Source organism: Amblyomma maculatum, chromosome 4 (assembly GCF_055883805.1).
Source record: "Amblyomma maculatum isolate TAMU_Amacu chromosome 4, ASM5588380v1, whole genome shotgun sequence".
NCBI classification, from domain to species: domain Eukaryota; kingdom Metazoa; phylum Arthropoda; class Arachnida; order Ixodida; family Ixodidae; genus Amblyomma; species Amblyomma maculatum.
In genome coordinates this window covers 38,228,973-38,241,570 of record NC_139347.1, presented here as the reverse complement: position 1 = coordinate 38,241,570, position 12,598 = coordinate 38,228,973, and the positions used below count along the sequence as shown (strand labels likewise).

Below are 12,598 nucleotides of genomic sequence, written 5' to 3'. Positions count from 1 at the left end.
TTCACGTTACCCCTATGACACGGGCAGGAGCAGCCAACGCGGGTCACTCCTTTCGTATGGGAGGGTGATATTAGAATCAGCCGGCCAGAACCGTTTGCGTTCTCGTTACCCCTTCGACACGCAGCCACGTCCATACGGCTTGGTTGAAGCGTGGCTTTATATGTGAGCTGGTAGCTTAGGCTCTCGCGTCATACCCTTGAAGGATGAGCTTAAGTGTCCCCAATAATGCAGCCCCTTGCACTGATAGCGCGTGGTAGGGGAATAATGTACCAGGCAAAAGAAGCTTCTCCCGTTGCTATCGCAATTCAACTAGGGTTAACCAGAGTTAAACCATAACCGATTTTTTTTTCTCACACTACTCAATAAAGAAGGCATAGGCGAAAGACAGAACTTATCGTGAGCCCTCGTATAGAGTGCATTGCAGAACGTGGCATGTGCCATAAATTAAGGCGTATAAAGAAAACAAGAACAGATAAAGCACATGGTGGTTGTAACTTATAGAGGGCGCTCTTTTCTTGGCTTAATTAGGGTGCCTCGATGTAGCGCGACGGCGGCGCTGGTATCGAGGGCTTAATCAAATTTATGACAGCGTCCAAAAATGGTTCTGTTCCTGTGCATAGCAGAGCCTCTTTAAGGCCGGTATTCTAGCGCGGCTCGTGAGCAGGAAAAGTGTGGTGCTGAGTAAAAAAGAAAAAGTCAGCACTAATTGGTCAGCGCATTTTATCCCAGAGGGGACAACCAATGTTCCAAAGCTGTTTGCAACCAACTCTTTTCATGAATGCATTTTTTCGCCTCTTTCGTTTCCTGTCATTTCCTTTATTTCTATCTCTCTCTCTCTCTCTCTCTCTCTCTCTCTTAATGTTAGCCTATATGCGGTTTGGTTCATGAGGTTTGACGTCTCGAAGCACGTCAGGCTGTGGGAGACGCAACACTGGAGGGCTTCGGATAATTTTGACCACCTGTGATTCCTTAATTAACTTTCACTGCCACCGCACAGTACACAGGTGCCTTGCGTTTCGTCTCCATCGATAGGTGAACTGTGTTAGCATGTATCTCAGCGGTCTTAACTTGGGAACGTAGGCCACAACAATGCATCTTTCAAGCAAACTATAAACGTGCCGTCGTGCCCGGTATTAAGCAGTCCTCGAGCGCCAGTTCCCTATTTTGGTGCATTAATGACGTCCAACCGAAATTGTTTGGTCAATCATTGCTTCCAGCACGAAACCTTAGTAAAACAATGGAACATCTAACTTGTGTTCCATAACTTTTTTTTTTTTTCATTATTCTGAACCTTTGTCCTTGAAGGTTAAGTGTACTTGCAGATCATTGCATAGATATTTTATTTTGATCCGGAAAGCCTTTATTCAAGAACAACACCCTCTTGATTTCGTTTAGGTAAACCAGTATTAAACTCACCCAGTCACTGCCGAGTTAAAAGAAATATTCCACGCTACCTGTTATTCCGAGCGCGTCTATCGCATTTCGATTCCTGCCTCCAACGCCGAGGTTTTTCATTGCAAGCTCTGAATTGCAGCTGCAAATGTAAAATAATGCCCTATAGGCCATGAAAAGACCGGAAAAAAAAAAGAAAGCAAGAAAAAGAGCAGAGGTAGATACCTGTAGATATATGATGTCGGAATAGCTGCCAGACTTTTTTTTTTTTCTTGCGTCACCGCAAGATAGTGCACTAAAAAGGAACGCCACGACTATGGTCTTGCCCGTGTTGGAGCCCTTGGTTTCTGGGTCACCGTACATCATACGTGCCACGGCGGGCAACTTCCAACTTCGAGGAGCAGCAAAGTAGTAATTGAAAAAGAAAAAATGAGGATCCCTCTGGCGCGGGATCCTCCAGAGGAAGCCGTCGCGACCGGAAGCAAAGGTGCTGTCATCTCGATCTACAAAATCGGCCCGGCATTCCGAATGCTCGCTGCAGGACAACGACATAAGCACGTGGAATATGAAGAAAAGATGGAGGAAAAAATGTGACAAAGGGGGTCCCTAAGTGGGAAGATAGAGGACGCAGAAAATATAAGCGGGCATATCGTTTTTGTTTTGTTTGTTTTTTTTCCCACAGAAAATGGGCCTGGGGCGTTGGCAGAGCCGCATCTGCGTATTTCCGATGGCTTATTTCCCGCCAGTCCTGGTGCTTTAGAAGACAAATCTTCACAAGCCTGCAGCCCATATTACGCGCGCAGATACGCCCGTATACGGCTCGTTTTGTCTCGTGCACATCTCAGCGAGTTTTCTTTTCTTTCTTTCTCATGCCAAAGTTCACTCTGTATTGCACTGCGACAGAATGCGAAGGCTTAGGAGGTCCTCGGGATTAGGTTCTGGATATGAAAGGGGACGTTACGAAAGCGGTGATTTATAACCATTATTCCTGAGCTCATCCCTTTTCCGGTTTTCTCACCCGAAAATGCTCCCGGCATCCTCTCGAATACAATGCGCTAAAACAAACGATGATTGGCTTGTATTCTTTAACTTTGGAAATACATTGATTGTAGTCAGCAACCGACACAAAAATATTTTTCCGCACATGAGGGGAAGAATTTCACGGCCGACGTAGGAGCTTCTTCATAATGCTATACCATTGCATCATTTTCTTTCTGTCAATCAGTCAGAGTGTCACGTAGTTAATTATAAATCTGTCAGAACACAAAAGAGTTTTCGCTGCTTGTCTTAAGCGGGTGTTTTTTATGTTTAAACCAAAGTTCGCCCTGTAGGTTTGACGTGGTGGATCTGGTTAAACACAGTGAAGACCGGACGAGCCCAAGGGTTGTTATTCATCTGATGTTCCTAAGAAATGCGCACTTGAGCAGGGACTAAATGCTGTTACATACTAATTAAATACAGGAGCGCGCTATAATCTGCCGCTGTAACTTTAGACGCAGGGGAGGCTCTGTGATCCCTAAGCGATCCAAAACTCCCGAGTAGCCGTTTATCTCTCACATCATCGAAGCATTACAGCAGTAACACAGCGCAGGCTTCGCGAAGATATGTGGCCTCGCACATCGAGGTTGCATGCTGCGGAAAAAATGGCTGCAGTCGTTCAGTCTCAGCGTAAAGTATATCCGACACAGCGGTTACATACTTTGCGGCAAGCCAGTCGTATATTTCTGCGTAAAACCGTGGTATATCGTTGAGAGCCAGTGGTACTGTGCCGGGGGGTCATAAAGATACCAAAGAAGGTAAGAACAGCGATTCTATACAGCCTTCAGCCATTCTCGAAGGCGGCGTTAAGGCGACATTTTTTTGTTTGTTTGTTTCTTTGCTTTTGCTAATTCTTCCGGTGTTTCTAAAGGTGGATTTCTATGGGACGCTGCTCTTGTCTTAGGTATAAAACCTCGTCAGAAGCCCCTCAGAGGTCGACCTCTAAACCTTCGCTCATATTCTGTCTTACTACCTCCTTCCATTCTGCCTTACTACCTCCATCCAAGGGACAGCTTACGAGTGTTGCAAAACGTTTCGCCAAGTTTCATCAGTGAGAACAGTTCTGATGGCGGAATCTGCAAGCACGTACCCCATGGCAAAAAAAGGAGAGAGCATAGTGGAAAAAGGAATATGAATAATTATTGGAATCGAATTCAGAGATATACGTCGTTTTGCACGTAAATTGCATTAATGCCTCAAAGCAATTTTACTCTCTTTTTTTTTTTTTTTTTTTTGTCTCTGCGCTCCACGGGGCGATATACCAAAGCGGTTGTACGTCCGGGCGGCAATTTAACGTGGCCACTGCTTCAGCTGGGCTCCCTTGACTGGGGCGTCTCGACGGCGTGTGTAGAGACCGACTGACCTTTATCCGAGCAAACATCTTCTTGCCGCCAAGAACTTCCGTTCCGCACGAGACATGGTGCTCCCTTCCTCGCTCTGACAATGACCCTCGTCGGACACGCATGGAGAGCGGGCGGCGAGGGGCATTGCGCAACCATCAAGAAGCCATCAAGACGTTCATGGCGTGGGTCGGAATACAATCATTCCGAACTCGGCGTGCTCACTACTGTTGTCACGCTCGACCTGCGTGGCCCGTTCATTACGCACGTGGGCCCAAAGTAAGTATGGGGGAAGGAGAATGGCTAGACAATAAGGGGAAATTTTTTCACTGCCTGGGACCGTGTGCCAGTAACGGGATGGGAAGAATTAACGACGCGGTTGATGAGAAAACAAGCTGTTCATTCGCAGTCGACTTGTGTCCTGTAAACAACTGCTTCAGATCATTGAGGGAGCGCGTGGTGGCAGAATAAAGGGAGAGAAGCAATTTTACGGAAACGTGGAAAATTGGGAGTGTATACATCATTTTAGCCTGCCCCGACGGGGCACCGCATATGTACAAGAAAAGCATCTGTATTTCGTCCGTGCGCAAGGCGTCATAACCAGGCGTTATTATAGGGCGCATATAGGCTGTAGATGACGAAGCATGTGCGAATGTCCGAAGTCCCAGGTTTGGAGACACGTGAATTAGTCGTTTCCGATAACGGGCACGATTCGCTTGTACCTCCAATTATTCATCTGTTATACCCCTATTGCACGCGAAGTCTCAATGCCATGAAATCAAAAGCCATCGATATTTCAAAGCATCATCGATATGCGTCACTGTCACACGGCGATTTTCAATGATCATTCAAGTAGTGAACGCGTGATCCGACATGTGGCACTAGTACTGGATTGACAACATCGAACAAAAATATCAAGTAAAGTATACTAAATCGAGGTGAGTATTGAAATAAGTGCTATATTTAATTGAAAGTTGACCCGCAGAATGGTATTCGAGTGCTTCGAAATTCGGCATTATCTACATACGTATACACACAGCAACTGTGGGACGGCAATCAGCAACGATGGGCTCTTCGTTTCAGAAGCATTTCTACGCCAGCGACGTTTTCCCAACTCGGTGATTATCTTTGTTGCATTTGTAACTGTTATCGCTGTTGCACTCGTGGCATACCTTTGAGGCTCCTCTTGGTATCGGCATTCGCAAGTCACACTAAGAATCAAACGATAGCTCATAAACTGATTAATGTAGCGAAAAATTTTGTAATCAAATCAAAAGGACAGTTTATTTATTTCCAGCTTTTCTGTCCTTTTTTTTTCTTTTTTCAGAGTAGAGCGAGTGTGGGGATGTGTTCAATGACCCTTGAGATTCCAGTGGTCATTCACGAACCTCTATTGAGTCAATGCGCATCGAATTCAATGGTGATTGAATACTGCTGTGTTACACTGGTCGATCCCCATCAAAGCTCGATCTGCGATTCAATGGACGTTGAAATTGCCCGTGTGACAGGGGCATTATACTGAAGAAATCTATATTTAATGTCACGAAAAATAGAAGTACGAACGGTTTCGTGAAGCCTTTCGGCTCACAGAGAGCTTTCAAGAGTATGTAAACGGCAGCGTCGACCGCTCACTTCGATGCGGTGAGCGCGTACGCTTCGTTCATTCTCGTTTGGCAGTCCTGAGCGCAAAGGTGATCTTTCGTTGAACGTTGGGAAAAGACCCACGAATGATATATGTTGGTAGAAAAAAATGGATACGGCTTTTGTTCCTTAAGTCTCTGTATTGATGAAATGTGCTTGACATTGAAGAGAATATAAAGTTTAGGCATACATAATTATTGATAATTGAATGCTTAAGCTGGGCGAGAAAGAGGAAGATGGAAGGCAGGGAGGTTAATTAGAATAATTTATCGGTTGGCTACCCCGCATTGGGAAAGAGGGAGAATGTGACCTGAAATGAAAATTATTAATTAGGAAGAATTTAATTATGCGTTGAGTAGTGCAACATGGCTGGAACAACTTCATCAGTTCCGTCAAGCTGCGGAGCGCTGATTTCCTCGCTCATTGGCTCAAGGTAAGTACGTGAGACGCCCTGTACACGTAGCCCGAATATGTGTGTCCGCGATTCGGCTATCTTTTTTTATTATTGTTCTTCAAGAAGCTTGTCGTAAGGGATACGGTGACAAAAAGGAAAATTGAGTGTAGCGGAAAGTTAAAAGAAGGAGTGAGGACAAACTTTGCCCTTATTCGTCTCGTGATATGGGGGCTAGCCAACGTTACTGGATATATTCCGAAAAGCGTTGACACCAATTAAAGCACCCGCTTTTGCAGCGGACTCCCCGCATCTCTGTCCGAGCGTTGTTTGTAGCATGATTTCTTTTTCAAACTAGCAACTCAGGTAAGGAAGCCGCTCCACAGCTCTAGGCATCTGAAATGACGTTTCGGATGAGTGGCAAAGAAGCTTCGTTGTTTCTAAACCGTTGCAACTGCTTTCTCAGCCCGTGACACATGCACTCTCCGCTTATTGCGCAGGGTTCGAGCCCCACAGTGCGGCGTGGCTACGCCCGGCTGGCCTTCAACAACTGCGGCGAGGATACGGACCCGCTGTTCGTGACGGGGTTCGATCTGGACCCCAACCCCGTGCAAATCCCGGGACCTCTGTCCGTCGGCATCCGCTTCCGGCTCAACGAGAACCTCACCTCCCCCATCGCGGTCAGTGCGCCATAACCTCTCGCAAATAGTCGGAAAAGTCCGCACATTTATCCTGAACATGATTCAAGCGCATTTTTTATCCCCGCTGACAGAGCTTTCTGCAGTGTTAAAGCTGAACACTTGGTACCCGTGCCGAAATAGCTGGGGCTTGTCGTCGCTAGTCGTCTACGCCAGTATAAGGCGTCACGTGAGAGATTGCTGCTTCGTGTCGGTGAACATACCAGTACGATATTGAATTGCTAGTGACACGGTCTCTTCTTTGATACAAAAGTGGCTCGGCAGCGTAGAAGAATAGCCTTAATACTTTCCTCATGAGCGTAGGGAAAGATGTGACGGAAAGGGATGCTAAATAATGCTTTACCCTCTCCCTGTTATCTTTTTAACTTTTGTTTGCGGTGCTGAACCGTTACCAACTCGCCCAGTCGTCAACCTTGTTGAATTTCGTTACTTACCATAGCTGTGGTTTTACACCCCAAGGCAAATGAGCGTGACAGGAAGACATCGCGAATCAGTAATAATTCAGCTCGGATCGAAATATCATTAAGTGTGACCGGCTTTTTCAAGTGAAGTGCTCGACCACTTGCTGCGCGAGTAGAACTCGACGCCTTCTTATCGAGCAGAAGACTGGCTTCAACGGCGATTAAAGGAGCGCATGACTCCCTCTATTCGTGCGTGTAAGCGTTTATATAGCCTTGAAGGCCAAAGCAACGGCCCTGGACAGCAGTGTTAAGGCCGTAGCCACCGCAAGTACACTTCCATTTACGCGCACTTTACACGCTCTCGTTAACTGCTGCTTTAAAAAAGTGCTGCACCTACAGATTCTTATACCTACAGATATGCCTACAATGATTATCGACGGTGAGACCGCGGAAAGAGAAATGAGAACTACTAGAACCGGCGCGCAAGTTATGCCGTGACCGCGGCCACGAATGACCTTGTACAGCCACGAAGAAGACGAAGACAAAGAAGAAAACGAAGAATACGAAGACGAACTAGAAGAATGAATGAAGCCTTTATTTTAATGAAGGGGTGGTTCTCGGCCGCTGTTTGGGTAATTAAGGAGTTAGGAGGGATGGAAGTGTAGCTTAGTTTTCACGGTTCTTCAAGCTGTTGCTCATTGCTTGACATGCTGCTAATCTGCTCAAGAACAAGAAGAAGACGACAAAGAAGAAGACGAAGAAGATGACGACGAATAAGAAGAAGAAGAAGAAGAACGCGCGGTCACCCGCAGCTAATGCTTTCACTCCACATTTGGTTTAGCAGCGTTGAACTCTTCTCGTTTTTTTTTTTCTTTTCCGTAAATAAAACAAATTCGACCTTGCAGTTTCCGCACTCAAAGTGAAATTTCGTGAACTTATGGTGTTCCATTGATTTCTTTCTCACTCGCCCTTTAGTAAAGGTTTTCAGGACAGCATGTTAAGCAGGAACGGCGCACAAAATTGGAGAGTGTTGGCTGCCCGCCCTCGACTCGTTACATCGAATAATTTAAATTCAATGGCTATTAGGACGCTTGCATGTATACCTCTCGCGATCCCCCTTTATGAACGTGTCGCGACATTTTACTGAGCCGATACTGATGTCTTTGAGCTAAAGCTGAACGCTATAATCTATAAGAGTGTTTACTTATATCAGCTAGTTTTGTTCGTTGGATATTTAGCCGTCTCTCCGTTCCCCTAGTCACAGAGGAATTTGCTATTTTCTTATTCCATTTTGTTTCTTTTCCATTCCTCTGTTTATTTCTGCGTTCATACCACGAATACCACGGAGTGCCACCGGCGCTGTAGTCACTTTCAACATCGTCGCGGCCAGGAACGACCTTGATTTACACCGCATACCTTCCGAAGGCGCGGCCCGTCATGACATCGCTTCCGCAAATGGAAAATATCCTGTGCTTCGATCGAGCGCCACCGATATCATCACCACAATCGCCAGTGAGGACAGAAGACACATTCCATTGCAGTCACAACCCGCAGAGCACGATGCCAACGTACAGAAATAAAGAAGCCCTCCGGAGAGGGAGGAGGCGGGGAAAGGCGTTGAGGGCAGTGGTGAGGCGGTGCCTCCGTCGCAACCACGGATGTAGGCCAACATTCCTCGGCCATTGCCGAACCGGCCGCCGCTCTAAAGGACCCCTGGATAAAAAAATAAACCATGATAAAAAGAGCGCCGCACAGTCGCTGCCGTGTTTGAGAGAGTTTCTCCACCTCATCGCGGTTCTCTCTCTCTCTCTCTCTCTCTCTCTCTCTCTCTCTCTCTCTCTCTCTCTCTCTCTCTCTCTCTCTCTCTCTCTCTCTCTCTCTCTCTCTCTCTCTCACGCAATGTGCAGAGTCGAACATACGGCAACACTGCCCCTGCTTCTTGATTATGAACACACAAAAATAACACCAAGAGTGCTAGCATACCGCGAGAGTTACGCGCAGCAATGTGCCCTCAATGAACTGCAATTGCCACCTGTACACAGTCACGTGAGAATGCAAGTCTCGACTTTTGTTGCATAAGATTAATCCATCTTACTTATTGGCAGGACCATGAATTTAGAGCACTGGCTTAGCGCATGGTGTTTAGCTTAGCGTATTGCCGAGCCACCTGTGCGCATGTGCAGATGGCCCCGAGGCGACGGGTGCGGGCAGTCGTGGGCGCACCTGCCGCGTCGGGACTATCGGCGCATGCGCACAGGCGGCTCGCAGTATGCGGTAAGTACTCTACGCTAAGGTAAAACTCCCTAATTATATTATATCCACCTTGGTGGCTCAGTGCACGGTTTCAGAGCATTCTGCTATTGTACACTGATGACTTCGATCCTTGTCATGGACGCTACGCTTCTGGAGGCTCGATAAAAGAAAAAAAAAGTGATTACTAAAGAACTTCAACCTGCCGAGGTTAACCCGGCCAGTTGCAAGCTATAGCGGACAGCTGGCATAAGAGGAATCCGAACGACCGCTTCTGACACCAAGGCTTTGCACCCATTACCCCACCCACACTCGTCGCTCGCCACAGCGCTGGTTCATATCTTGCGAAGACTACACAACACCTTTATTAATAAGGCTTGCTAGACTGCTCTCTAGCGGAAGTTGCGGTCAACTTTCCCTTTCTTAGCTGCGACTACTGTAGCAGAGTGCGCACAATAACCGAACTCCGCTACTCTTATGCAAACAACCACTCAGAAAAGGCCGTTGGGGCAAAGGGCGGCGGGACATATTTTGTTTACAACTTTCCTTCTCTCTTGTAGCGCCCGACCATGATGACAGCCATTCGGTAGCGGCAAGAGATGCAGAGAAGTTTTGGGAAGAGGTCAGGAGGAGGGGGAGCAGCAGCTAGCGCGAACACTGGCGAGGCACTGCACCCCCCAAGAGGCTAAATGTTCATACTCCATCTCTCCACCGCCCTCTGTTCCTGTCGGGCTTTTGCTGCGGGCCTCGTTCGACAGCGGGGGTCAGCGCGATAGCGGGGGAGCGGCCCTCTCCGGGGAAAGCGCCGCTGCGTGTTGGACCACTTCCGCGTGTGATCGAGTCGTGCATGCAGCCGGAAACGGGAAGAAGAAAGAAAGAATACGGTTTGGACGGCCACGCACGTGCCATTTATAACAAGCCGCGCGTCGAACGCGCACGGTGTTTACGGAACGAGACGCGTGGAAACTGTGCCGCCAACCATGGGCCAGAAAGAACTCGGACTGTAATTCCCGATCCTTTCAGCAAGCCCAACAACCGCCATCAGGAACGAACACGGAAAACGAAGAAATGTGAAAAAAAAAAAAAAAGGCGTCTCTGCCTTTCCTTTCTTTCTTTTTTTTTTTGGTTCTCTTTTTGTTAATAATATTGTTATTATTGTTATTGAGAGAATTACCCACACAGGAACAGCATATGCTGCGGATGTAAATAACACGTGTTCGGAAAAGGGGAGGAGAGAGAGAGAGAGAGAGAGAGAGAGAGAGAGAGAGAGAGAGAGAGAGAGAGAGAGAGAGAGAGAGAGAGAGAGAGAGAGAGAGAGAGAGGGAGGGAGGGAGGGAAGGAAGGAGGGAGGGAGGGAGGGTAGGAAAAGAACGAAATTCACGAGAGCCAGGTCCAGCATCGGCAGCGATTCGCCAAGAGAAAAGAACCTATGTTGCTCTGCGAGTTGGACGACTAAGGCTTTTTAGTTACTCTGTGGTGCGCGGAGGGCACAGGCATCATCTTTTTTTTTTTTTTTAATGGTGGAGAGAGAGAGAGAGAGAGAGAGCGAAGAAATTTATTTTTCCACCTTGTCAAGGCGCCTTCATAGTGTGGAAACCTTATTGCAGGACCTCGATGGCTCGCCGCCGGGATGCTCGCTCACTGGACATATTTGGAATCATGCAATGAACATCGGCTGTTGTATATTCCCGCACTCTATACTTACTCTGAAAGACCCTAGGCGACAGGGAAGTGACTGCGACTTATTTATCTCGTAGTGCGTCGACATTTACATGACCATTCAGCCTCCAATTCAGCACCGCGTAAAGATTACTTCGGCCGCGCGTGACGACGTCTTCCTGACGACTACGGCCAAAGTTCGTTGACCGACAAGGCACGTTCGGCACTTGGTAAAGTGTACAATCTCGTTTATACCCTTCCAGACGACGTTACTGGTGTAATCCCTTCTGTGAGTATATATTCGTGACGCGCGTGACGCGTATATTAGAGCGAGACGCCCGAAATATATTAAAAACCACCAAAAATACGAGTGCCAAGGTTAAAGTACTCCGTGAAACGCACGATCGAGAATCTTGAATCTCACGAAACACACGAGTAGAAAATAGAAATGAGTGGCATCGCCCAAAAACGCTGAGGAGCTGTCAACTCGAACTTAAGCCTTTTTTTTTTTTTTTTCAGAGAGGGAAGGGAAGGGGGGGGGGGGTAGGAAATTTCTCTCAGCGTTGTCGTGACGCTGGGGCTATGGCGACCCGGCCTTCACTTGGTAGCGTGCAGAGACTCCGGGTTGAAGAAGGACTGAATCTTCGAAGTTGGTAAAATATGTACAAGCAGGTTTACTGGCACTTTGAGAAAACGTATTTACAAGAATATTTACATGAAGAAGAAGGGTACATCAGCAAAATGACAAGCGTTAAGAGTTCATAGCGAGAAGCGACTGGATGAGCCGTTTACCCAGGGCCCAGAGCGACATTTCGTGCTCTGCAGCGTCCTTAAAAACCCCCTATGTCCAGCCCCTCTCTGAAGATGCTGACCAACCAAATCCAGGGCACGCCCCTCAGGTATCGGCATCCAATCGAACACATCACTGCACTGATGGTCTGAAGCACTGACTGGTCCGGCATTCATTCGTTGGGCGTGATCACTTGTTGGCGGGAAAGCTTGGGAACGGCGAGGAGAGGAGGTACATTTCTATTCTTCAGCAAAGAAACCACAGGCTGGTTCTGGGGGTTTTACTTCTCAGAAACCCGAGTGCACGTGGCGCCGCATAGGGCTCCCAACATGGTCCCTTTTCGACAATTGCAAATCTTTCCTGCATTCCCGGGAAATCACTTAATGGCCGTATGAGTCATGCTCTTCTCTTGTCCTGCACGTCAGCGGACATGTCACTCTGTCGTCTCCTTTGGATAGGAGGCATTCATCACTGGAGGATAGCACTTCTCGACTGGAAGGGTGAACAAAAGAAAGCACTTCCTGCTATTTCCCGCAGGGGGACGTTTCTTTGTGTTTTTCCAGACGTTCTCTTGACAGGGCCAATTTGGCATTTGCAGGTTGTCCACAAAGCAAAACATGCTTACAAAACAGGATTCCTGGAAACAGGCTCACTTAGAGCCAATGGACCATCACCACATATTCACAAAACTTTTCCATGCCCACAGGCGAACAATAGAGCGCGCAAATGCGGATGCTTGGTCGTAACAGCCTCCTCCCCCGCCAGAAGAGACTCGGAGGGCAGCAGCCGCAGCTGCTGCATGAAGAGACGACTTAATGGCCTGCACGTGAACGCTTGAAGCTCGCTGTTGCATGTCGCGTTGTCTTGATTGTTGTAGGCCAAATTGCTTGAGCTATCTGAAACTCAACCACATGTCGAAGCAAGCACTCGGCTCCCGTCTGAAGAGACCAGGTCAAAAGAAAACTGCCATTGTTGTTCGAGAAAAGCCCACTCTCAAG

The 12,598-nt window shown here is 47.6% G+C and overlaps 1 protein-coding gene across 1 annotated transcript in view; it reads left to right on the top strand.

Annotated features, from left to right (window-relative positions):
- LOC146190755 (ganglioside GM2 activator-like) overlaps window positions 1-12,598 on the top strand; it is a 62,583-nt gene that overhangs the window by 33,520 nt on the left and 16,465 nt on the right. Inside the window, exon 2 of the mRNA XM_084601136.1 lies at window positions 6,303-6,482. Within this exon, the coding sequence (XP_084457262.1) occupies window positions 6,303-6,482 (180 nt within the window). The remainder of the gene's footprint in view (window positions 1-6,302; window positions 6,483-12,598) is intronic.